This window comes from Bos indicus, chromosome 1 (genome assembly GCF_029378745.1).
Source record: "Bos indicus isolate NIAB-ARS_2022 breed Sahiwal x Tharparkar chromosome 1, NIAB-ARS_B.indTharparkar_mat_pri_1.0, whole genome shotgun sequence".
NCBI classification, from domain to species: Eukaryota; Metazoa; Chordata; class Mammalia; order Artiodactyla; family Bovidae; genus Bos; species Bos indicus.
Window position 1 is genome coordinate 152385106 of NC_091760.1, and position 21755 is coordinate 152406860.

General features: G+C 43.7%; 1 protein-coding gene across 1 annotated transcript in view; it reads right to left on the bottom strand.

The window, feature by feature from the left end:
• LOC109563465 (collagen alpha-4(VI) chain-like) overlaps positions 1-21755 on the bottom strand; it is a 139425-nt gene that overhangs the window by 31883 nt on the left and 85787 nt on the right. Inside the window, exons 22-29 of the mRNA XM_070797000.1 lie at positions 19799-19849; positions 13918-13953; positions 13750-13812; positions 11761-11823; positions 10566-10601; positions 8160-8196; positions 4245-4256; positions 3663-4156 (exon numbers count right to left, since the gene is read on the bottom strand). Coding sequence (XP_070653101.1) covers positions 3663-4156; positions 4245-4256; positions 8160-8196; positions 10566-10601; positions 11761-11823; positions 13750-13812; positions 13918-13953; positions 19799-19849 — 792 coding nt within the window. The remainder of the gene's footprint in view (positions 1-3662; positions 4157-4244; positions 4257-8159; positions 8197-10565; positions 10602-11760; positions 11824-13749; positions 13813-13917; positions 13954-19798; positions 19850-21755) is intronic.

The following is a 21755-nucleotide window of genomic DNA, read 5'->3' on the forward strand; positions in this document are numbered from 1 at the left end:
CACTCAGCTTTCTTCACAGTCCAACTCTCACATCCATACATGACTACTGGAAAAACCATAGGTTTGACTAGACAGACCTTTGTTGGCAAAGTAATGTCTCTGCTTTTTAATATGCTGTCTATGTTAGTCATAACTTTCCTTCCAAGGAGCAAGCGTCTTTTCATTTCATGACTGCAATAACCATGTGCAGTAATTTTGGAGCCTCCAAAATAAAATCAGCCACTGTTTCCACTGTTTCCCCATCTATTTGCCATGCAATGATGGGACTGGATGCCATGATCTTAGTTTTCTGAATGTTGAGCTTTAAGTCAACTTTTTCACTCTCCTCTTTCACTTTCATCCAGAGTCTCTTTAGTTCCTCCTCACTTTCTAAGTGTTGAAGTTCCTCTTCACTTTCAATGGCCATGAACTTGAGCAAATTCTGGGAGACAGTGGAAGACAGGTAAGTGTTGGGGGCCAGAGTGAGGCACTCGGCCCGTGGCAAAGGTCATGAGGAAGGAGGCTCGACATACGCAAAGGTGGGATCGAGCCTCAGGTGTTCCCCTGGAAATCCTCGAGCATCTACCCCCATAACCAGAGCCTGCCTATTTTACTACTTTGTGCTCTCACCTACATCTCTGACTTTACGGGGGGCTGTCCCCCACCACCTCTTTCGGAGAAGGAGTTAACTTAGAGCTCCAGTTAATAAAAACTCCTGGGCATGACAAGAGTGTTTTAATCTACAAACTCCTCTGAAGGTTCTCTAGCCTGCCTGACAGGCTTGTCCGGCCACATGTGATTGCTCACAGCCTCCCAACCGTGAGAGGCACGAGATGCTTTAAACCTTCTAAAAACAGGTTCCTTAGAAAAGTTAGAAAACCATTAGTGTAAGTATAATGGGCTGATTAGAAATTGTATTGGTGAAGGGTTTTTCATTTGTTGAGCCAATGTTTGTTGCTAAGTCTCCACATCCCCTGCCCTTATACACATTAATGAATATATAGAAGAAATAAATATTAACCTTTGATATAAATCACCTTAGACCTTAGGCTAAGTAAATTCTTTCCTTAACTAAAACCCACTACACCCTCACCCTATAGGAATGTAACTTTATTTGGGTGGCGTCTGTTTTAAGAATAATCACCCCTGGAGAAATAAGTGTCCTGGTTGACTGACCGCTGTCACAAGGAGAGGGTCATAAATTGTCAGCAGGCCCCCTGGCCAGAAGATGATGTAACACCCCTAAGACCTCTGTATACATTTGTATGAAGCACCTGACTTTGATAAAAGTCAGGACTGCTGACCCCGCGTGACTTTTGCATAACATCTCAGTGTATAAAAGTAGACCATGGAAAATAAAGAATTGGGATCAGTTTCTCGAAATACTGGTCTCCCCATGTCACTCTCTCTCTCTCTCTCTCTGGCTGACTCTCCATCTGGAGCACGGAACCCACTGAGCTTACTAATTTTGCCTGGGCTTCTAAGATCCGACCGGGGAGGCCTCAGTGTCTCCTCTCCTTCCAGAGAACGGAAGGATGCCTGCAGCCTACGTAAGTGGTGCAAGCTTCTTGTCTTGAAGTTTTATTGGTCTCTCGCGTAAACCAAGCTACTCAGCCTCTTTTCTCCACTGAGTTTTCCTACTGAGCTATCCTCATTCTATTACTCTTTACATCTTTAATTAATATCTAATTGAAGCTATTGTATCCTGATCCTCACCCATGCTGTCCCCGCTTCGAACTCCCTGGATCAGCCAGGGCTGGACCCCGGCAGGGAAGCCTGGTGTGCTTCCATGGGGTAGCAAAGAGTTGGACACGACTTAGTGACTGAACGATAACAGCTTGTCTGACTCTGCCTTTACTAATCAATTCAAGGCAGTTACTGAGAGTTGCCACCATCCCCTACCCATTCCTGTCCAGACATCCTGGGAGGCAAGAGGGACTGAAAACTAAAGATATTTTGTCCATCCTTCTCAATAGTTTACAAGCTGTCACAATTTTACCTATTGATTCCTAGAAGCATAGTCACAGCTATGTCAACAAAACCTCCCACTTCCCACACAAACTGCACATCCAACCTTCAGAGAAAACTAAATAGTCCAGCACAGGTGACTTTTTTAGCTATTAGATTGAACCATATGACGTTTCCATTTCTGCAGGTCAGAAACAGTTGAATATTGCCAGTGGAACATAGCTCAAGCTGATATGCATCAGCCTCCTGAAATCACTTAAGAAGGCAATCGTCTTTCATTCTTATAAATCATCCCAGATGTTCCAGAAGAATGGTTTACATGGGTTTTAGTTAGAAAAGTCAAGTTTAGAGACTAGATCGATGAATACAGTGTGGTACATGTAGCAAGCCAACACATGTTACCAAAGGGGAAAAAGGAAGGAGGGGTAAGTTAGGAGCTTGGGATTAGCATATGCACACTGCTATATACAAAGCAGATAAACAACAAAGATCTACTGTATAGCACAGGGAATTATATGCAACACCTGTGGCAATCTATAATGGAAAAGAATCTGAAAAAGATTCATAAATATATATATGATATGCATATTCATATATATATATATATCTGAATCATTGAGCTGTATACCTGAAACACAAAACTATAATTCAACTATATTTCAATTTCAAATAATAAAGTGTGGTATATACATACACTAGAAAACTTTAGTTTTAAAAAATTACTCAATAAAAAATTGATCTATATGGATGAACAAGAGAACAGACGGTAAGTTGAGTGAAAGAAGCCAGATACAAAGAGATACATGCTGTAGGATTCAATTTGCATAAAGGACCAGATGGAACCATTCGATGGTGACAGAAGCTGGAAAGGTCATATGAGCAAACATACAGAATGCCTCAAATATTCAGTTACCTTGAGCTATGTCTTGGTCATTGGGCTTTAAACACATATAAAAACCCATCTAGCTGTATCCTTAAAATCACTACCCCTTATCCACTTTGTATATGGATTTTATGTATGCGTGTGCTGAATGCTGAGTCACGTCCAAATCTTTTGAGACCCTGTGGACTGTAGCCCACCAGGCTCCTCTGTCCATGGGATTTCCCAGGAAAGATTACTGGAGTGGGTTGCCATTTCCTCCTCCAGGGATCTTCCCAACCCAGGGATCGAGCCTGCGTCAGGTGGATTCTCTACCACTGAGCCACCAGGTAAGCCCCCATGGGTTTTATATCCCAAGTAAAACGGAGAACATAAATTACAGTCAGTGGACCACCCCCAACCCCCCACCTCATCACACAGGTTAGCAGAGTGGGTAAGCACCAGCTATTAAGGTAGATAAAAATCGGCCAGCACCTAACAAGACATTTGACCTGTGATGACATACTTAACCTGTCTAAGCCTCAGTATTCTCATCTCTGAAATGGAGCTCTACGATGACATCTACCTTATAGAGTTTGAGAGGAGTTCAATAAGACTCTTTAAAAGGCACACAGCATGGAGTATATACTCGATGGCTACTCCAAGGATGGCCACTAGGCACCAGCAGTAACGCTGGCAGCAGAGTCTGTAACGAGACATCCCCCTAACCCTGCACCTGTCTCCCACACACACATATACATCAGTTTCTGGAGAATTCTTCCCCTGACCAGCTCTCACTCCCCACAGGGTAAGCACTAACCCCTGGACCTCTGCCCAGCCTCAGTCCCACACTCACCAGCAGGGCATCCGGGAGGCCGTGGTCCTCCGTGAAGGTGATGACCACAGCAGCAATGTCCAGCGCACTGAGCTCTAGCATGGCGGTGCTGATAGAACCTGCATCCGGGGTCGGGCCCGCCTGGAAGAACACTGCCACCTTCCTCAGGAGGCGGCCCGCACGCACGCGCTTGAATACGTGTCTAGCCACAAACCTCATGGCGTCCCCAAGGCGCCGGCTGCCAGATGACCCTGCCAGCGACAGCCCCCTGACCGCCTGCAGGAGCGCGGGCCCTGCCTTGCGGTCAGAGAGGCGAACCAGGTAATCGGTTCTGTTGCTGTAGGAGACAATGGCCACCCGCGCACCCACGGGGCAGTTACTCCCACTGATTTCCATCTTCATCAGCAGAGACAGTAAAATGTCTCTCATCCTCTCAAAATCCAACCGGGAGACGTCATCTGACGTGTCCAAGGCAAAGACCACCTCGGTCGGGAATGCTGGGCATTTGGAAACACCTAGACATGTGGAGACACAGATTTAGGACTGTCTGCGATGCCTGTACATGGGTGAAGGCTGGAATGAATATTAACAAATGTTATTTACCTGCTGAACAGGCTGGAAGGGAAATGATTTGGGAGAGAAAAGAGGACATTGTTAATTGACATAGGCAAAGACACTTTTGCCAGCATTGATATGAAAACCATCTCCTCTGAGAAATTCAAGCCTCTATGACTCCCACCTGAGTGTGGCAGAGACCTCAGCTTGCTCTCCAATATCCACTCCCCCCTTTTCCCCATAGTAAAAGAACCCCAGTCTTTGACTGGGTATGTGGCTGCCTGGAACAAAGACTGCATTTCTCAGTGGGATAGCATCTTACTCCAAACAAGTATACTTTTCCTTTCTTTACCTGCTGGCTGAAGCTTGACAGACATCTTGGGTCATTAGGTGATATGGGAAAGAGCACCCCTGCCCCAACGTCAGAGGGAAACAGTGGAAACAGTGTCAGACTTTATTTTTTGGGCTCCAAAATCACTGCAGATGGTGACTGCAGCCATGAAATTAAAAGAGGCTTACTCCTTGGAAGGAAAGTTATGACCAACCTAGACAGCATATTGAAAAGCAGAGATATTACTTTGCCAACAAAGGTCCATCTAGTCAAGGCTATGGTTTTTCCAGTGGTCATGTATGGATGTGAGAGTTGGACTGTGAAGAAGGCTGAGCACCGAAGAACTGATGCTTTTGAGCTGTGGTGTTGGAGAAGACTCTTGAGAGTCCCTTGGACTGCAAGGAGATCCAACCAGTCCATTCTGAAGGAGATCAGTCCTGGGATTTCTTTGGAAGGAATGATGCTAAAGCTGAAACTCCAGTACTTTGGCCACCTCATGTGAAGAGTTGACTCATTGGAAAAGACCGTGATGCTGGGAGGGATTGGGAGCAGGAGGAGAAGGGGACAACAGAGGATGAGATGGCTGGATGGCATCACTGACTCGATGGACATGAGTCTGAGTGAACTCCGGGAGTTGGTGTTGGACAGGGAGGCCTGGCGTGCTGCGATTCATGGGGTTGCAAAAAGTCGGACACGACTGAGCGACTGACTGAATTGAACTGACTGATATTATAATACATAATTTATATTATTATATGTTATATAATAAAGAGCCTGTACCCCTGAGCACCATGGCACTCCACCAACTCCAGACTGACTGTCTCAGGCTCTGATTCAAGAACTATGTTTGTGTCCCTGCTTTTGAGCTGAGTCACACTGTACTGAACTTAAATATAATACATTGAGCTACTCGGAAACTATATACACACACACATATGTATATACACACCTATCTTAAACCATATCTATAATAAAATATAGTAATATTAGTAATTAAGTATTAATATTGTGTGTATTAGCTGATCAGTCATGTCCAACTCTTTGTGACTCTGTGGACTATAGCCCACCAAGCTCCTCTGTCCATGGGATTCTCCAGGCAAGAATACTGGAGTGGGTTACCATTCCCTTCTCCAGGGGTTCTTCTGACCCAGGAATTGAACCTGGGTCTCCCACACTGAGGCAGATTCTTTACTCTCTGAGCCACTAGTGAAGCCCAAGTATTAATATTATATTATTGTTTATTAATTTATGTATTGAGATATTATTAATAACAATTATTAATATGGTGCACATATTATGTATAAATGTGTATACACAAGCAATATATTTTAATGGAAGATACTAGAAAACAAAAGTTAAAATCACCCTTAATTTATCACATACATGTGTATGTATATATGTATAATTTGTTTGGGGCTGCCATGGTGCCTTAGCAGTAAAGAATCTACCTGTCAATGCAGGAGACTTGAGATCAATCCCTGGGTCAGGAAGATCCCTGGAGAAGGAAATGGCAACCCACTCCAGTATTCTTGATTGGGAAATCCCATGGAGGGAAATCCAGAGGAGCCTGGCAGGCTACAGTCCATGGGGTCGCAAAGGGTTGGACACAATTAAACAACAACACATGCTTTGTTTTATTTTATAAGACTTGGGGCTTATGATATGTTCTATACTGAATCTTTTTTCACTTCATATATGATGAACATCTATTCTTTCCATCAGTAAATTTAGAGCAATATCATCCGGAGAACTATGATGTGTCGTGCCAACATCCCTTTGTGATGAGAATACTTGAACCTTGCATATCTGTCCAATTACAGCCCCAAATGAGTCTCTACAATTATGGCTTTTGATAAATATATTGTCCAGTGGCTTTTCAGAAAAGTTGTGCCAATTGACATGCCTACATTTCTCAACCTTGGATAGGGACTTTTTTCTCATCTTAAAAATATTTCCAATTTGAAACAAAAAAATGTCTTATTTTAATTTGTATTCTTTGACTGCTTATGAAGTCAACCATTGTTACAGGTATGTTGTAATTTTTCTTTCCTGAATCCTCCATTCATGAGGCTGACCCATTTTCAATCTAAAAGAGTTTTTTACATTCAGGTTTAGCAAATTATGAAGTGCCTGTTTTTGTAGATGAAAATGATTGAGTAGCTGTGATTTTATATATTTCAACATGATGGAGTAAGGAAGTTAGAGCGTTTCCCTGGATTCATGGCTTATATTGCATATGTTTTCCCACTTTTTTTCTGTTTATTTTTTACTTCACACTGCTTTTGAATGTAAAAGGAGTTTCACCTTTAACTTTGAAACTTTTTTCCTTTGTGGTCAAGATAATGGTATTATTATTTATGATTCCTAGAAGAAAAATCCAGAATCTTTCTGAACAGCAACTGAATGGGAGTGGACAGAACATGGGAGAATTAGTGTAAGAGGGGTGGGATGGTTTGGGAGAAAATCCAAACTAAGCAGCTTGCCAAGTTCATGTCCACTTCCCAATGCTGGTGTATATTATAGGTGCAAATATCCTGGAGTACACTGAAGACAGTCAATGAATTTCAATCTGGGAACATGACAAGCATTACTTAAGATGTGAGGATTCATAGTTTCATTTTTAAAACATAAATGTCAATTTAAAAGGACCCATTAGTTACTGAAGGCTCCTTGTTGATCTCCCTTGCTTAATGGATGAAATAAAAGAACAGAGCTTCTCTTTGCCTGTTTTGTGTTAAGAAGCAGCAAGAAGTGCAAGTGTCCAGCTATCACTGTGTGAGATGCCATGCTGCAGTGGGATTCTTCTTTGCTGTTGAGATAGCATGCCTTTTGTCCATTTCATGTGTCTTAACTTCATTTTATTGAAGTATAGTTTATTCATAATGTCATGTTAATTTCAGGTGTACAACAAAGTAATTCAGTTATACACATGTGTGTATATATTATTTTTCATATTTTCCCCTTGTAGGTTATCACAAAATATTGAGTATAGTTCCCTGTGCTATCTATGGTAGGTCCTTGTTGGTTATTTTATAAATAGCAGTGTATTAATCCCAAATTCCTAATTTGTTCCTCCCCATTTCCCCTTCAGTAACCATAAGTTTGTTTCATATTTGTCGGTCTATTTTTATTTTGTAAAGAAGTTCATTTGTAACTTTTTTTCTTAGATGCCACATATAAGGGATATCATATGAGATTTGTCTTTCTCTGTCTGACTTCACTTAATATGACCACTTCACTATAATACCACATTTTTTTATCCATTCATCTCTCGATGGTCTTGACTACTGTAAACGGTGCTGTAATGAACACTGGGGTGCGTGTATCTTTTTAAAGTATGGTTTTCTCCAGATACACACCCAGGAGTGGGGTTGTAGGATAGTGTGGTGGTTTTGTTTTTAGTTCTTTAAGGAACCTCCATACTGTTCTCCATATCATCCACTTCATTGCTGAGATCACGTTGAAGAAGTTTACTTACCCAAGGGGGAACTGAGCTGAATATATTATAAATTATAAAAGACCCTCCCTGGATGGACCATGCTTCTCCAAATCCCAGGTGACTTATGCTCCCAAAGCATGATCCATCCCCACTTCGCAGTGCTGGCTCCTTTTGAGGCTTTGTAACAACTTACGGCAATTTTCACGAGCAAACTTGATGATTTCACAAGGCTGTTAGAAAGATGGTAAAATAAAGAGTATTTAATTTGAAGCATATTCCTCCTCAACCTCATGACTTAGAAACCTTATAAGGAATCAGTGCCTATCTGACGCTTTTTAATCCACAACAGAAAACCCAAAATTTGTCACAGCAGATGAAACTTTCCAGAAGTTATATTTCTGGATCCAGTGGACATTTTAAATATTTTATATCTAATACACTGCCCATATTATTAGAGATAGGTAGATAAGGGGAACCCTTCTTTTTTTTTTTTTTTTTTTTATCTGCTTAACAAAGGAATGGAATCAAATTTGATTTTGAAGAAGTTTAATCCAGGAATCTCAGCACAAAAAGCAGAGGAATGACTTCAATTCTTGGGTCTCTACATTAGTGACTCCTGTAACATTTCTTCAGAGCGACAGCCAAGACATTCTACCCTCAGCACCTCCCCTAGGAACCTTCATTGCTCCCTTGACCCCTTCCTCTCTGCTCTGTCCTCTTCTCCAACCGACCCCATTATGTTCTGCTCCTCAGTTGCTCCACACCCTTCCCTACCTCCCGCCACTGTACTTTTGTACCTGGGACGTGAAAAATAATCATAAGGCTGAAATCCTTTTCAGGTGCGCCATAAGACACAGTGGCCTCTACTATACTGCTAAGTCACTTCAGTTGTGTCCGACTCTGTGAGACCCCATAGACAGCAGCCCACCAGGCTCCCCCGTCCCTGGGATTCTCCAGGCAAGAACACTGGAGTGGGTTGCCATTTCCTTCTCCAATGCATGAAAGTGAAAAGTCAAAGTGAAGTCACTCAGTCATGTCCAACTCTTAGCAACCCCAAGGACTACAGCCTACCAGGCTCCTCCATCCATGGGATTCTCCAGGCAAGAGTACTGGAGTGGGTTGCCATTTCCTTCTCCAATGCATGAAAGTGAAAAGTCAAAGTGAAGTCACTCAGTCATGTCTGACTCTTCGCAACCCCATGGACTGCAGCCTTCCAGGCTCCTCCATCCGTGGGATTTTCCAGGCAAGAGTACTGGAGTGGGTTGCCATTGCCTTCTCCACCTACTATACTAGGTGTTGGCTTATAAATACTCCATAAGCAAGTTTTTTACTTAATTTATTTTTTATTGAAGGATAATTGCTTTACAGAATTTTGCTGTTTTCTGTCAAACCTCAACATGAATCAGCCACAGGTAGACATGTATCCCCTCCCTTTTGAACCTCCCTCCCATCTCCCTCCCCACCCACTCCTCTAGGTTGATACAGAGAGCCCTGTTTGAGTTCCCTGCTGCTGCTGCTAAGTCGATTCAGTCATGTCCAACTCTGTGCGACCCCATAGACAGCAGCCCACCAGGCTCCCCTGTCCCTGGGATTCTCCAGGCAAGAGTACTGGAGTGGGTTGCCATTTCCTTCTCCAATGCATGAAAGTGAAAAGTCAAAGTGAAGTCCCTCAGTCGTGTCCGACTCTTAGTGACCCCATGGACCGCAGCCTCCTAGGTTCCTCTGTCCATGGGATTTTCCAGGCAAGAGTGAGTTTCCTGCATCATACAGCAAATTCCCATTGGCTATCTATTTACATATGGTAATGTAAGTTTTCTTGTTGCTCTTTCCATACATCTTACCCTCTCCTCCCCTCTCCCCATGTCCATAAGTCTATTCTCTTTGTTTCTCCACTGCTGCCCTGTAAATACATTCTTCAGTGCCATTTTTCTAGATTCCATATATACGTGTTAGAGAATGAAGTGAGTCAAAAAGAGAAAGATAAATACTGTATAAGCAATTTTTGCGCCTCACCAAAAAAGCTTGTTTGTTTTTTGCACAGGGGTGAAAAGTGAAAGAAAGTGAAAGTCTCTCAGTCGTGTTCAACTCTTTGCAACCCCATGGACTATACAGTCCATGAGATTCTCCAGGCCATAACATGGGAGTGGGTAGCCTTTCCCTTCTCCAGGGGATCATCCCAAGTAGACCTCAAAGTCTTCCTTTCATGCCAACCAGTATTAGTCAAAAACATCCAGATTTAAAATATTATTCTACTCTTTAAAATATTGTTTAAATATTTAAAATATTATTCTGTTCCTTTTACTTGATTTGGCTATAATCAACTAGAGTAAAGTCTATAAACTTTAAAGTATCAAGAGAACTTACAAGAGGAGAAATTAAAGAATTTTTATAGCTTTCTATCTTGCAAAGGTGGAAATTTTTGTGTTTTTGAAAAAATAAAGTTTAGAATTAAAATATTCACACCCAAGAGAAACAACAGATTCTATAGCCATTTCAGATACCGGAATAATCAGACAGAGAATATAAAATAACTATGCTTTGTATGTCTGAAAAATAAGAAAGATCCTTGAAAATATGAAAAAAAAAAATCTTTACCTACCATCATATCTACCACACCTCTGGGACCCTTGATGCCCTGGAAAAGACAGAAATGGGTTTCAAATGCAAGCTTGGAAGCCCAACACATTATTCTGAAGACTTGGCAAGAGAACTTGAGAAAGTTTACCAAGGTACAGAGACCACCCCTTTAGGGCCTGAAGTTCTGTCTGACTCCTTAAGGAAGAAGTTCAGAGTGTCTAGGAGAGGTGTCCCAGACCTCAGAGTTCAGGGTGCCCAGGGAGATGCTACAGAAAGACCCTTAAGAGACCAGGTCATTTTGAGACCAGGCCACAGTTGAGGATTAGAATCAGGAAAAGGTCATTCAAGATTCTAAAGTGGACCCCAGCCCTCCCCTGTCCCTCTCCTGCCACCCACCACCACCCTATCTGTTCTCGAGCACACACAAGTCTCCCCTGGAAACCGTCCCAACAGACCCGCCCAACTCCAGCCACCCTGGGACTCTGAAGCTCTCAGTTCTTATTCGGGCTCTGTGAGGTAGTCAGTTGTGACTTCCTGCAGTTCACTATAACCTCCTCAGCCTTTGTTTCTCCATCTGTAAAATGGGCATGGTGGTCCTCCTACTTTTAAGATTTTTGAATCTATCTTTAAGATTTTTGTGCACCTCTCCAGCAAGCACTAAACTGCAGTGAAGGCCACAGGTTCAACCCACTGCTGACTCCCTGCACCTTCCTGCATGGATGACGTCTGGCCTCATAGGATGAAGCATAATGCAAAATGACAATCACCTCAAGGTTTTTTCTTTCATACCAAGTGACCTTCCAGGGAATTTTACAAATATCTGTGGACCTGTAACATTGTCAGTTCAGGAAAGATTTTATAAATGTCATATTTTGTTAGGATTTCTTTCTGGTTTTTGCATAAATGCCGTCACTCATCTTGTTTACAATGATAAGCTCACTCTCCAGTGAACTTTACGTATTATTTTTGCATTTAGACAGATTCATGAATCTTCAGGCACCCTAACGTCTTCCCCACATTTAAGTCAAAATATCTATATTTAATAAATACCATATTGTGTAAGGACTTGAAGCTAAGGTCCTCTAAAGCAAGACTGGCCTATTCCCTATAAAGCTCCTCCTGCGCATTTTAAACGTTTATTTCTTCTTAGAGATGCCTCTCACCAAATCCTCGATCACTGTTATTTTCAAATAAAAGAAAGCAGAAGTCCATGTTACCACCGGTCCTGGAGGGCCTGGGTCACCTCGAGTTCCAGCAAATCCAAGAAGTCCAGCCTTACCCTGAAAATGACCAAACCAAAGGAGTAAGCGCCCCCCTTGAACACGACTTGATTACGACCAATAGGCCCACTTTGAGATTCCAAGTTGTCCTTAGATGCGAGGTCTAATGAGTCTGTTGTGGGCCAATTAGTGGAGTGAGACATGCAGACTGGGGGGAGGCATCTCTGTGAGAACCACTTGAGTCCCCACCGTACATACTTAACCGGAGTCAATATGTGTGCCTTCGCACAAATACTTCCAAACAGAGTCTTACCCTATGTCTCAGTTCTCAGCCGAGACTCGTCACATAATTAAATAAATGCAGGAAATGAGTATTGAGGGTCAGGCATCAAGAGAAAGGAAAAGTTCCTATTAGCTTCTGATCTTTAGTGTCTCAGAAGCAGTCTATGCTGTCCATGGACTCGCTGCTCATCTTACAGGTATTTGAACTGATACTGAATTATCTGCGTGTAACTGACACTTTGTCTTTTTAAATTTTAAACAGGAGAGAAAAGTTTAACTGAGAAAGGTAATATTAGCCAGTATAGTCAAGGCTGGGGTCCTTCCAGTACACGTACAGATGTGAGAGCAGGACCATAAAGAAGGCAGAGCACTGAAGAATTAATGCTTTTGATTGAACTGTGGTGCTGGAGAAGACTCCTGAGAGTCCCTTGGACAGCAAGGAGATCAAACCAGTCAATCTTAAAGGAAATCAACCCTGAATATTCATAGGAGGGACTGATGCTGAAGTTTGAAGCTCCAGTCCTTTGGCCACCTGATGCAAACAGCTGACTCACTGGAAAAAAACCCTGATGCTGGGAAAGATTGAAGGCAGAAGGAGAAGAAGGCAACAGAGGATGAGAGGTTGAGTGGCATCACCAGTTCAATGGACATGAACATGGGCAAACTCCAGGAGATGGTGAGAGACAGGGAAGCCCGGAGTGCTGCAGTCCATGTGGTCATGAAGAGTCAAACATGACTTGGTGACTGAACAACAATATTAGCCAATAGTAAGTTAGGTTAGACACAGATCAAATTTTTCTTTATGTCCTTGCCAGTCTACGAAAATGCCAATCATAAAGTGCCCAGATAATACACACTATCTTTCCATTCTTCTTTTCTACACTGAACCCTAGTCCGTGTTCTTTTCCCAAAAGACCTAACTCCCTAATGTGGAAGTGTTAGTCACTCAGTCATGTCTGACTCTTTACTACTCCATGCCAGGCTCCTCTGTCCCTGGAATTCTCCAGGCAAGAATACTGGAGTGGGTAGCCATTCCCTTCTCCAGGGGATCTTCTCAACCCAAGGATCAGTCTCCAAGGATCTTTCTCCCACATCGCAGGCAGATTCTTTACCGTCTGGGCCACCAGGGAAGCCCCTATCCATCAGCTAAGCACTACCTAGGTGTGGGGTATCCATCAATTACTTTTTCCAAGAAGGGCTGCCAGTGACTGTGGATCTTCAAGACAGAATCTTCCAAACCTGAAGATTTTAATGGTTTTCATGCAGAATCCCCAAACTACAGAGGAAACATGACTCCAAGTCCACCAAGATGGCAGCCACATTCTTGAGAGTCTAGTCCTAGAATACCTAAGAGAAAGTCAAGGCTTAGAAGAATCTTAAAGAAACAGTAATGTTTGTCCTGCAAACCATCTAGATTTACCAAAGACAAGGGTACCCCTGAAACTGTCTTTAAAAGATTGATACTGCATAACTGAAACTCCAACTTGAATTTTCTGTGTTATGGTTTGGTGAGCTGCACTTACATTCAGATGATAAATGATAATTTATTAATTATCATTAAGCGGGGAGTGACCAAGAAAGGTGTAGAATATTCTGAGGAGGACATGGGCTTTCTGCTAAAAAACCCATTAACCCAGTAGAAATGGAGTCCTGTGAGTCACGATGTGGCCTCTGTAGACATGGGGAAATTCCTTTGGCTCTTACCCTCTTCCCTCTGATTCCCTTTGCCCCCTTCTCTCCCCGGTGGCCTGGGTCACCATCTTCTCCCTTAATAGAATCAAAAGCAGAACCATGAGTGTAAAGAAAAATAAAGGACAAACAAATGACACACACTGCATACCAGATATCAGGGCCAAAAAGATATCTTCTTACTTGTGCACCAGGGTAGCCAGGAAATCCAGGTTCACCCTAGTGTCAGAAACGAGATAAGGGCTTTGTTTAGTGTCATATGATTAAGGCTTTCTTTGACATTCATTGGGGGGAAAAGAAGGAACTACAATTTTGAGGAAACAGACTCAGAAACCAGTGCCAGTAAAAACAATGATCACAACGGCTGTTATCTTCAGCTCCTCCCAAGTGGCCGTATTTCCCTTCTACAATTCAACACAAAACAATGTGCACATGATTTTTACAAATTCCTCCTCCTTCCTTGATGTATTGTATAACGAAACTTTCTCCTTGTGCATTTTTTATCTATCAGTTTAAGTAACCAGAGGTATGATCCAATGGAAACCAAGGGAAGGGGCACTAAATTGCTGCAGGAAAGTAGGTGATCACTGTCAGGCCAAAGACATACTACTACCAAGCAATCATTCAGTCAACGAGTATGTATTTAGCACCTACTGTCTGCCAGACGTCTCTAGGCATTGGGAATTCCATGGTAAACAGAACAAAGATTCTGTCATCAAGGAACTTACCTGCTAGTGAGAGAGAGACATACAGTCTGACAGGGTAAGATCAATGCTATTCCGGAAAAAAGGATTAAGGAACAGATAATGACGTGTAGGGGTGACGAGTCAGGCAAAACCATTTTGGAGAGGTGGCAAAATTCTTCCATTATTCTTCCAGTAAGAATTACGGAAGCAAGCCAAACAGATGTGCCAAAGAAGAGCATCCAGGCAGAGGAAGGAGTGTGTGAAAACCATAAACAGGAGTATGAACAGGCGCCAAGTCTGAGGAACAGTGAAACAGAACAAGGGTGTGGGGAGGGTGGATTGCAGACAGTCGTGCAGGTCACGGAACAGTGCGGCTAACTCTGAAAGCCATCAGGAGCCATGGCTGGGCTGTGAGTAAAGAAGTGACATGATCTGACTCTGTATTTTAAACATGGCTCTGGTTCCTTCAAGCAGAGCTAACCAGAAGCGCAGAGGCAGGGAGAACAGTCAGGTGGCGATGACCCTCATTAAGGTAGTGCACTTAATGCTGGCTTAGCCCAGGGGCAGCACTGGCCGTGGTGAGATGGGATGAAATCTCATCCCATGTATGTATTTTGAAGACAGACTCACCCTCATTTGCTGATGGATTAAACGCAGGCAGGGAGAAAAGGAGACTTATTAAAGATGAAACAAGCACCTGTCTTGAGTAACTGGCAGGATGCAGTCTCTACTTCCCATGCTGGGGAAGGCAGGGTGAAGGGCAGGTGAATCAGTTTTGACTGACTGCATGTTTGATGATACTAAAGGATTCAGAGAGATAACTTTGGCCTGGAGTCCAGGGACCTTTCAGGAGGAGGTGAACATTCTCCTCATGCTTTCCTTAAGCCGTGTGCAACAATGTATCTTGCCTGAGAACTGGCCTTTCTTTAGGTCTGGAGTTGATAATTACAGAGTGAGACAGTGTCTTACTAACGGAAATGCTTTTCTTAGACTCTGTGTTAATGATTATAATTGTAGCACATCTTGCATGGAAACCCATATCTCAAGACTTGTCCCCCTGATTCTACAGCAATGGTATATCTTGGTCTGAGACGTTGCTCAGAACCCGTTCTCCCTGGCTAGTCTCCGGCTGGTTATCCCAGGATGTCTGCCTTGGGGGAGGGTTGGGTGGAGCTCTTACGACCTTGAGGTATTCTTTTTCTCTATTCTCAGCCATCAACTGAGAAGTACCCAATGCCCTGCTTAAAATAGTGGGGGTGGGTACTCTTCGACCCCCTTCTGATGTCTGTGCAAGAAACTTTTTTCACTTTTTCTTTTTTTTTTTTCATGAAAAGTCAAACATGACTTTTCACTTTTTCTTTTTCACTTTCACTTTAAATAAAAATCTTTGCCTCACAAAGCTCTTGGTGCCTGAGACTGTCTTTGGTCCCAGAGTGAAATTTTACGCTTCAGAGACGGGGAATCTGCTGGCACCATTCACCGTAAGCCATCAGCATCATTGCTCCCCAGGTCACACTGGTGGCAAAGAACCCGCCTGCCAGTGCCAATGAAGGAGATGTAAGAGAAACACATTCCATCTCTGGGTCGGGAAGACCCCCTGGAGAAGGAAATGGCAACCCACTCCAGTATTCTTGCCTGGGAAAATCACATGGACAGAGAAGCCTGGTAGGCTACAGTCCATAGGTCGCAAAGCGTCGGACACGACTGAAGTGACTTAGCACGCACGCAGGTGTGATGATGGTATTGTACATTTTTAAAGGCTATTTAGAGATGCAAGCTGAAATATTTATGCATGAACTATACAGTCCTGAATATTCATTGGAAGGACTGATGCTGAAGCTGAAACTCCAATACTTTGGCCACCTGATGGGAAGAAGTGACTCATTAGGAAAGAACTAGATGCTGGGAAAGATTGAGGGCAGGAGGAGAAGGGGACGACAGAGGATGAGATGGTTAGATGGCATCACCGACTCGATGGACATGAGTTTGAGCAAGCTCTGGGAGTTGGTGATGGACAGGGGGGCCTGGCGTGCTGCAGTCCATGGGGTTGCAAAAAGTTGGACATGACTGAACGACTGAACCGAACTGATACACTACCAGGGATTTACTTCAAAATAATTGGGAGAGGGGTGAAGAAAAGTAGGTGAGACCACAAATAAAACAAAACTAAACTGGCCAAGTGTTTTGCATTGTTTGAACTAGGTAACGTGTACATCAGAAGAGGGATCATTACATTTGTATCTTCACTTATATATATGTTTGGATTTTTCCATAATAAAAGATTTTAAAATGAAAGAAGAAGAAAAAAGTTGGTTTGGACATGCCAATTTTCATGTACCTATTAGATAACCAAGGGAAATGTATTTGGAACTTAAGAGACTGGTTCAGGCTAGAGAAATAAACTGAAGATTGGAGGGTGGATGGCACTTGACTCCATCAGTCAGGTCATCTCAGGAGTAACTAAGGAGGGAGAGAAATGTGAGGATAGAGTCATCTCGAGTCTTCAACATTTAGTGCTCTAGAACATTGAGAAGGTCCAGGCAAGAGCAGCCAGTGACAACCAAGGAAGTAGTGTGTGCTGGAAGTTGGGTCGGGAAAGGTTTAAAGATCAAGCCCTTGTGATCATCTCTGCCAAATGCCGCTGAGACATGTAGCACAATGTGGGCAAAGAACTGACCGCTGGACTTAGCACCACTGTCCCTCAAATGCAGCACACATTTACCACGACCGAAGCAGACGTCGTGAGAGGGGAGGGCCATGGAGTGAAGGCTCAACTGTCATCAGTTGCAGAGAACCAGAGGGAAGAAGGTGGTGTTTCCAAACCGAGGCACTACTGACATTTTAGACCTGATGGTTGTTAGCCGTGAAGGGCTATCAAACAGCATAAAATGGCATCTCTGGTCTCCACCTACTAGATGCCAGCAGCATCCCTGCCCCAGTTCAGACAACCAAAACATCTCTAGGTATTGCCAGATGCCCCCTGGAGGGTAAAATCACCCCTGTGTAAGAACCACTAATACAGACTGCTCCTTCCGAGAGTTTTATAGGAGAGGAATGGGGCAACGGGAGTCTAGTTAAGTGAGGGGGTTTGGGGTTTTTTTTTTTTTTTGGTTTGGGTGTTTTTCTTTAATTTGTTTGTTTGTTTGTTTGTTTTAGATGAGGGATATTTCCACCTGTTTGTATACTGATGGGAATGGTCTATGGCGAGGGAAGAAAATGTAATGATGCAGGAAAGAAAGGTGACTGCTGCAAGAGCCAGGGTTTTAAGGAAGCCAAAAAAAAGGAATGGAATTCGGTCCACAGGAGGCAAGAGGAGGCTCACAGACAGATAACGGCACAGACTCTGATGCAGGGCAGTGCAAGGAGGCTGGACACGCAAGCTTGGAGGCAAGCAGGCGGCCTTTGCGGCGGTGGGTGCACACAGTGATTTTCTCCTCAATGATCTACTTACTTCATGAAATAGGAGGCACAGTCACCTGCTGAAAATGGAGACGACGAAGCAGGTCTTGGAGGCTTGAGGGGAGAAAGGTGGGTATGAGGTCGTCAACTTTGAGGGAAGAAGAGTGAGCCAGCCAGGAAAAGGCAGTGGGCCAGGCAGCGTAAGAGCCTGAGGGGGACCGCGGTGTCCTGCCAGGAGAAAACGCAGCAAGCGCAAACTGCAGCCCTCTGCCCCACAGCAGACTGTATCACGGTGAGCACGGACGGCCCCTGTGCTAGCTCACAGCTGGCATCTGGCTCCAAACATGCCGGTTTGAATTCCAGCATCCTTTCTATGCAAACTCTAGCTTAGAGAAGAAAGATTTAATTTGCCAGGATGGGGCTCCAAAGGCTACCTTCTACACTCAGATCTGGCTCAAGCTGTGTGACCTTAGGTAGGTCGCTTCACTTCTCTGAACCTCCATACTCTTATCTGCACACCGACAAGGCTAAACTAGATGTTCCATCATTCCACAGCTATTTACTAAGCACTCACAGCACTCAGGGCTCTTTTCTGCTCGATAAAATGGCAGTGGTGCCATCTGGCAGCCACGAGGAAACAAGAGAATGGCAGAAAAGTCAGCCCAGACTCCTGTTCAGCAGCTGAGCACTACTGCACAGCCCAGTGACTTGTTATTTTATGAGACAAGAAATGTAACTTGTGGGCTGAAGCCCCCAGAATAATTGTAGCGAATGACATTTGATTCAAGCTTCATGCGGCTTCCAAGCTTCAAAACCTCTGTCACTGAGGTTTTGCTAAAATACCAGATTCTCATAGGAGGGAATATTCAAATATACTTATTGAGCAGCTATTTTCAGCACCAGGCTCTGTTCCAGCAATACAAAAATGAATAAAATGTCTAAAAAATGAGACAAATGAATATATTACTAGAAATAGACTCACAGACATAGAAAACAAACTTACCACAGGGGAAAGGCGGACTTTGGGATTAACATTTATACTCTACTAACCGTGGGGGCTTTACTGGTGGTTCAGACGGTAAAGAATCTGCTGCAATGCAGGAGACCCAGGTTCAATCCCTGAGTCAGGAAGATCCCCTGGAGAAGGGAATGGCTACCCACTCCAGTGTTTTTGCCTGGAGACTTCCATGGACAGAGTCAGACACAAGTGAGTGACTAACACACACTGCTAAAATAGATAACCAACAAAGGTCTACAGTATAGCACAGAGTACTATACTCAAAAACGTGTAACAAGCTATAACGGAAAAGAATCTGAAAAAGAGGAGATTTAGACAGATAGAGGAATCACTTTGCTGTAGACCTGAAACTAACTCCGCAGTGTAAATCAACCACACGGCAATTTTTTTAAACAGATTAATTTTAAAATAAATAAATTAAACACTTAACATTTCTAAAAATGAATAAGATGCAAGCCTGACGGCAAGTTCACAAACTGGAAGTAGCTGCACGGATAAATGACAATCCAACCTAGATGGGGAAGCTGCTGTAGAGACACGAACACTGGGCCTTAGGAACACAGGGCACATCACGGTTTCTGTCTGGGGAAGCCCAGTAGGGCATCAGCAGAAAGAAGCTGACACTTGAGTCGGTCTAAGAACGAGAGTAAAAATGGTCCAAAGGAAGGAGATGGGGAGGCCATCCCAAACAGAGGCAAGAGCATTTGCAAAGACAAGGAGTTGCAACAGTCCTGGCGTGCACAGGGCTGGGGTGGGGCTAGGAATTTGTTTTTTAAATAAGGGAGAGACTAAATCAGCTTTTATTTTTTAAGGAGGGAACTCTGGCAGCTCTGATATATGTCATAAAAAAAAATACACAGGAACCATTTCTGGTACACCACTTGGGTAATAACTCTTACTCTAGTGAAGTAAAATAAAAAGTACCACTTTAGCTGGGAATAATCTGTCAGGTAACCCTCACCTTTGTTCCTTTTCTTCCTGGATGTCCATATCCCTCTGGACCGGGAAGACCCTAAGAAAAAGATACGTGATGAATTGTAGGGTCATCCACAACACTTGGTCGATAATATTCTCTGAACTCTTGGACAAACCAGCAGGTCAAGGAGGTAGGGAAGGCAGAGGGGCTTGGCGGAGGTTGGGGGGATTTGGTGGAGATTTCTCCTACCTCTACAGCACAAACACTAGATGTCCTTCACAGGATAAGGAGGGGACAAGGGTTTAAAACTTTAAAAGACCACAAGATACGTAAGTGTGTGTGTGTGCACGTGTGTGTTAATTTTTTGATCACCTCTTCATCAAAATTCTGACCTCAGCAAGATGCTATCTTGGTTGTAGGAAGCCAAATCACTGTACAAAGTTCCCCCTTGGGCTAAATTTGCTTTGTTTGCAGGATAAAATCACAACAGAAGAAGCTTCAGAACTGGTAAGTCTCTAGGGATAAAGACAAATTGGAGAGGAGGGGTGGGTGAAGCCAATGTGGTCCATATGATATAAACCCAGATAGACCTGAATTTTTTTCCACTTACAACACTGGTTCTATAATGACCTTGGCCAAGTTACTCAACCTCCTCATCTGTTCAGTCCAGTTCAGTATAGTCGCTCAGTTGTGTCTGACTCTTTGCGACCCCATGAATTGCAGCACGCCAGGCCTCCCTGTCCATCACCAACTCCCAGAGTTCACTGAGACTCAGGTCCACCGAGTCAGTGATGCCATCCAGCCATCTCATCCTCTGTCGTCCCCTTCTCCTCCTGCCCCCAATCCCTCCCAGCATCCGAGTCTTTTCCAATGAGTCAACTCTTTGCATGATGTGGCCAAAGTACTGGAGTTTCAGCTTTAGCATCATTCCTTCCAAAGAAATCCCAGGGCTGATCTCCTTCAGAATGGACTGGTTGGATCTCCTTGCAGTCCAAGGGACTCTCAGGAGTCTTCTCCAACACCACAGTTCAAAGGCAACAATTCTTTGGCGCTCAGCTTTCTTCACAGTCCAACTCTCACATCCATAGATGACTAGTGGAAAAACCATACCATGGGGATAATAACGTCATCTACACAGCATGATTTTTTTTTGAAAGACTGAGGGGAATTGTGCGTGGAAAGCACTTAGCGTGGCGCCAAACACAGGGAACGTGCTTGATTCGTGCCATTGTTCTGCTTCCGGTGGTGGCTGTCGCACTGGTGATGTTGGGAGGGGAGTGGTGACGGTGGTGGCGATGGTGGTGGCCTCGATGGTGCTGATTCGGGGTAGCGGTGGTGATGGTGATGCTGGGCACGGTGACGGTCATGGTCACGGTGACGGAACTGATGGCAGTGGAAGCGGTGATGGTGCGATTCCACACAGAGGTGATGAGGGCAGCAATTACGAAAATGTTGATGATTCTACTGGGATCTATACTGTGCACTTAGACAGTGAGCCTCTTGTAATAAAGAGTCAACTCAGAACTTTCTGTCTATTCTTTGCTGAATGAACAAAGACTGTACCCAAATCAACTGAGAAGATTTTTTTAATTTTAAGCCACAGAAGTTATGGCACTGACCTAAGGGGGAACGTTTGAAATTTTAGAAAAGAAAGACAAATCATGTAAAGGAAAAAAAATTGCCAGAAATAGATTACTGAAGGGAGAAAAAGATGCGAATGAGGCTCAGTTGCTTTACTCCAGCTTCACTCTGCTCAAGGACATGCAAGGCCATCAGCATCTGTAACCCCAGAGGCCCCAACTGTATGTTTTAGCGATGTCCCCTCTGAGGGGACACCTTCAAGAAAGGCACTGCTCTCCAGCCTGGCCTGTTCCAGGGACAGGCCAGCATCATTTCAAGTCAAGATAGTCTAACCAACAGTGTTAACCTTATCATCTGACTTGAGTGTAGACGCATTTGATAGTAATCCTATTTTTTTCCCCTTTCCACATTTAAGTTTAAG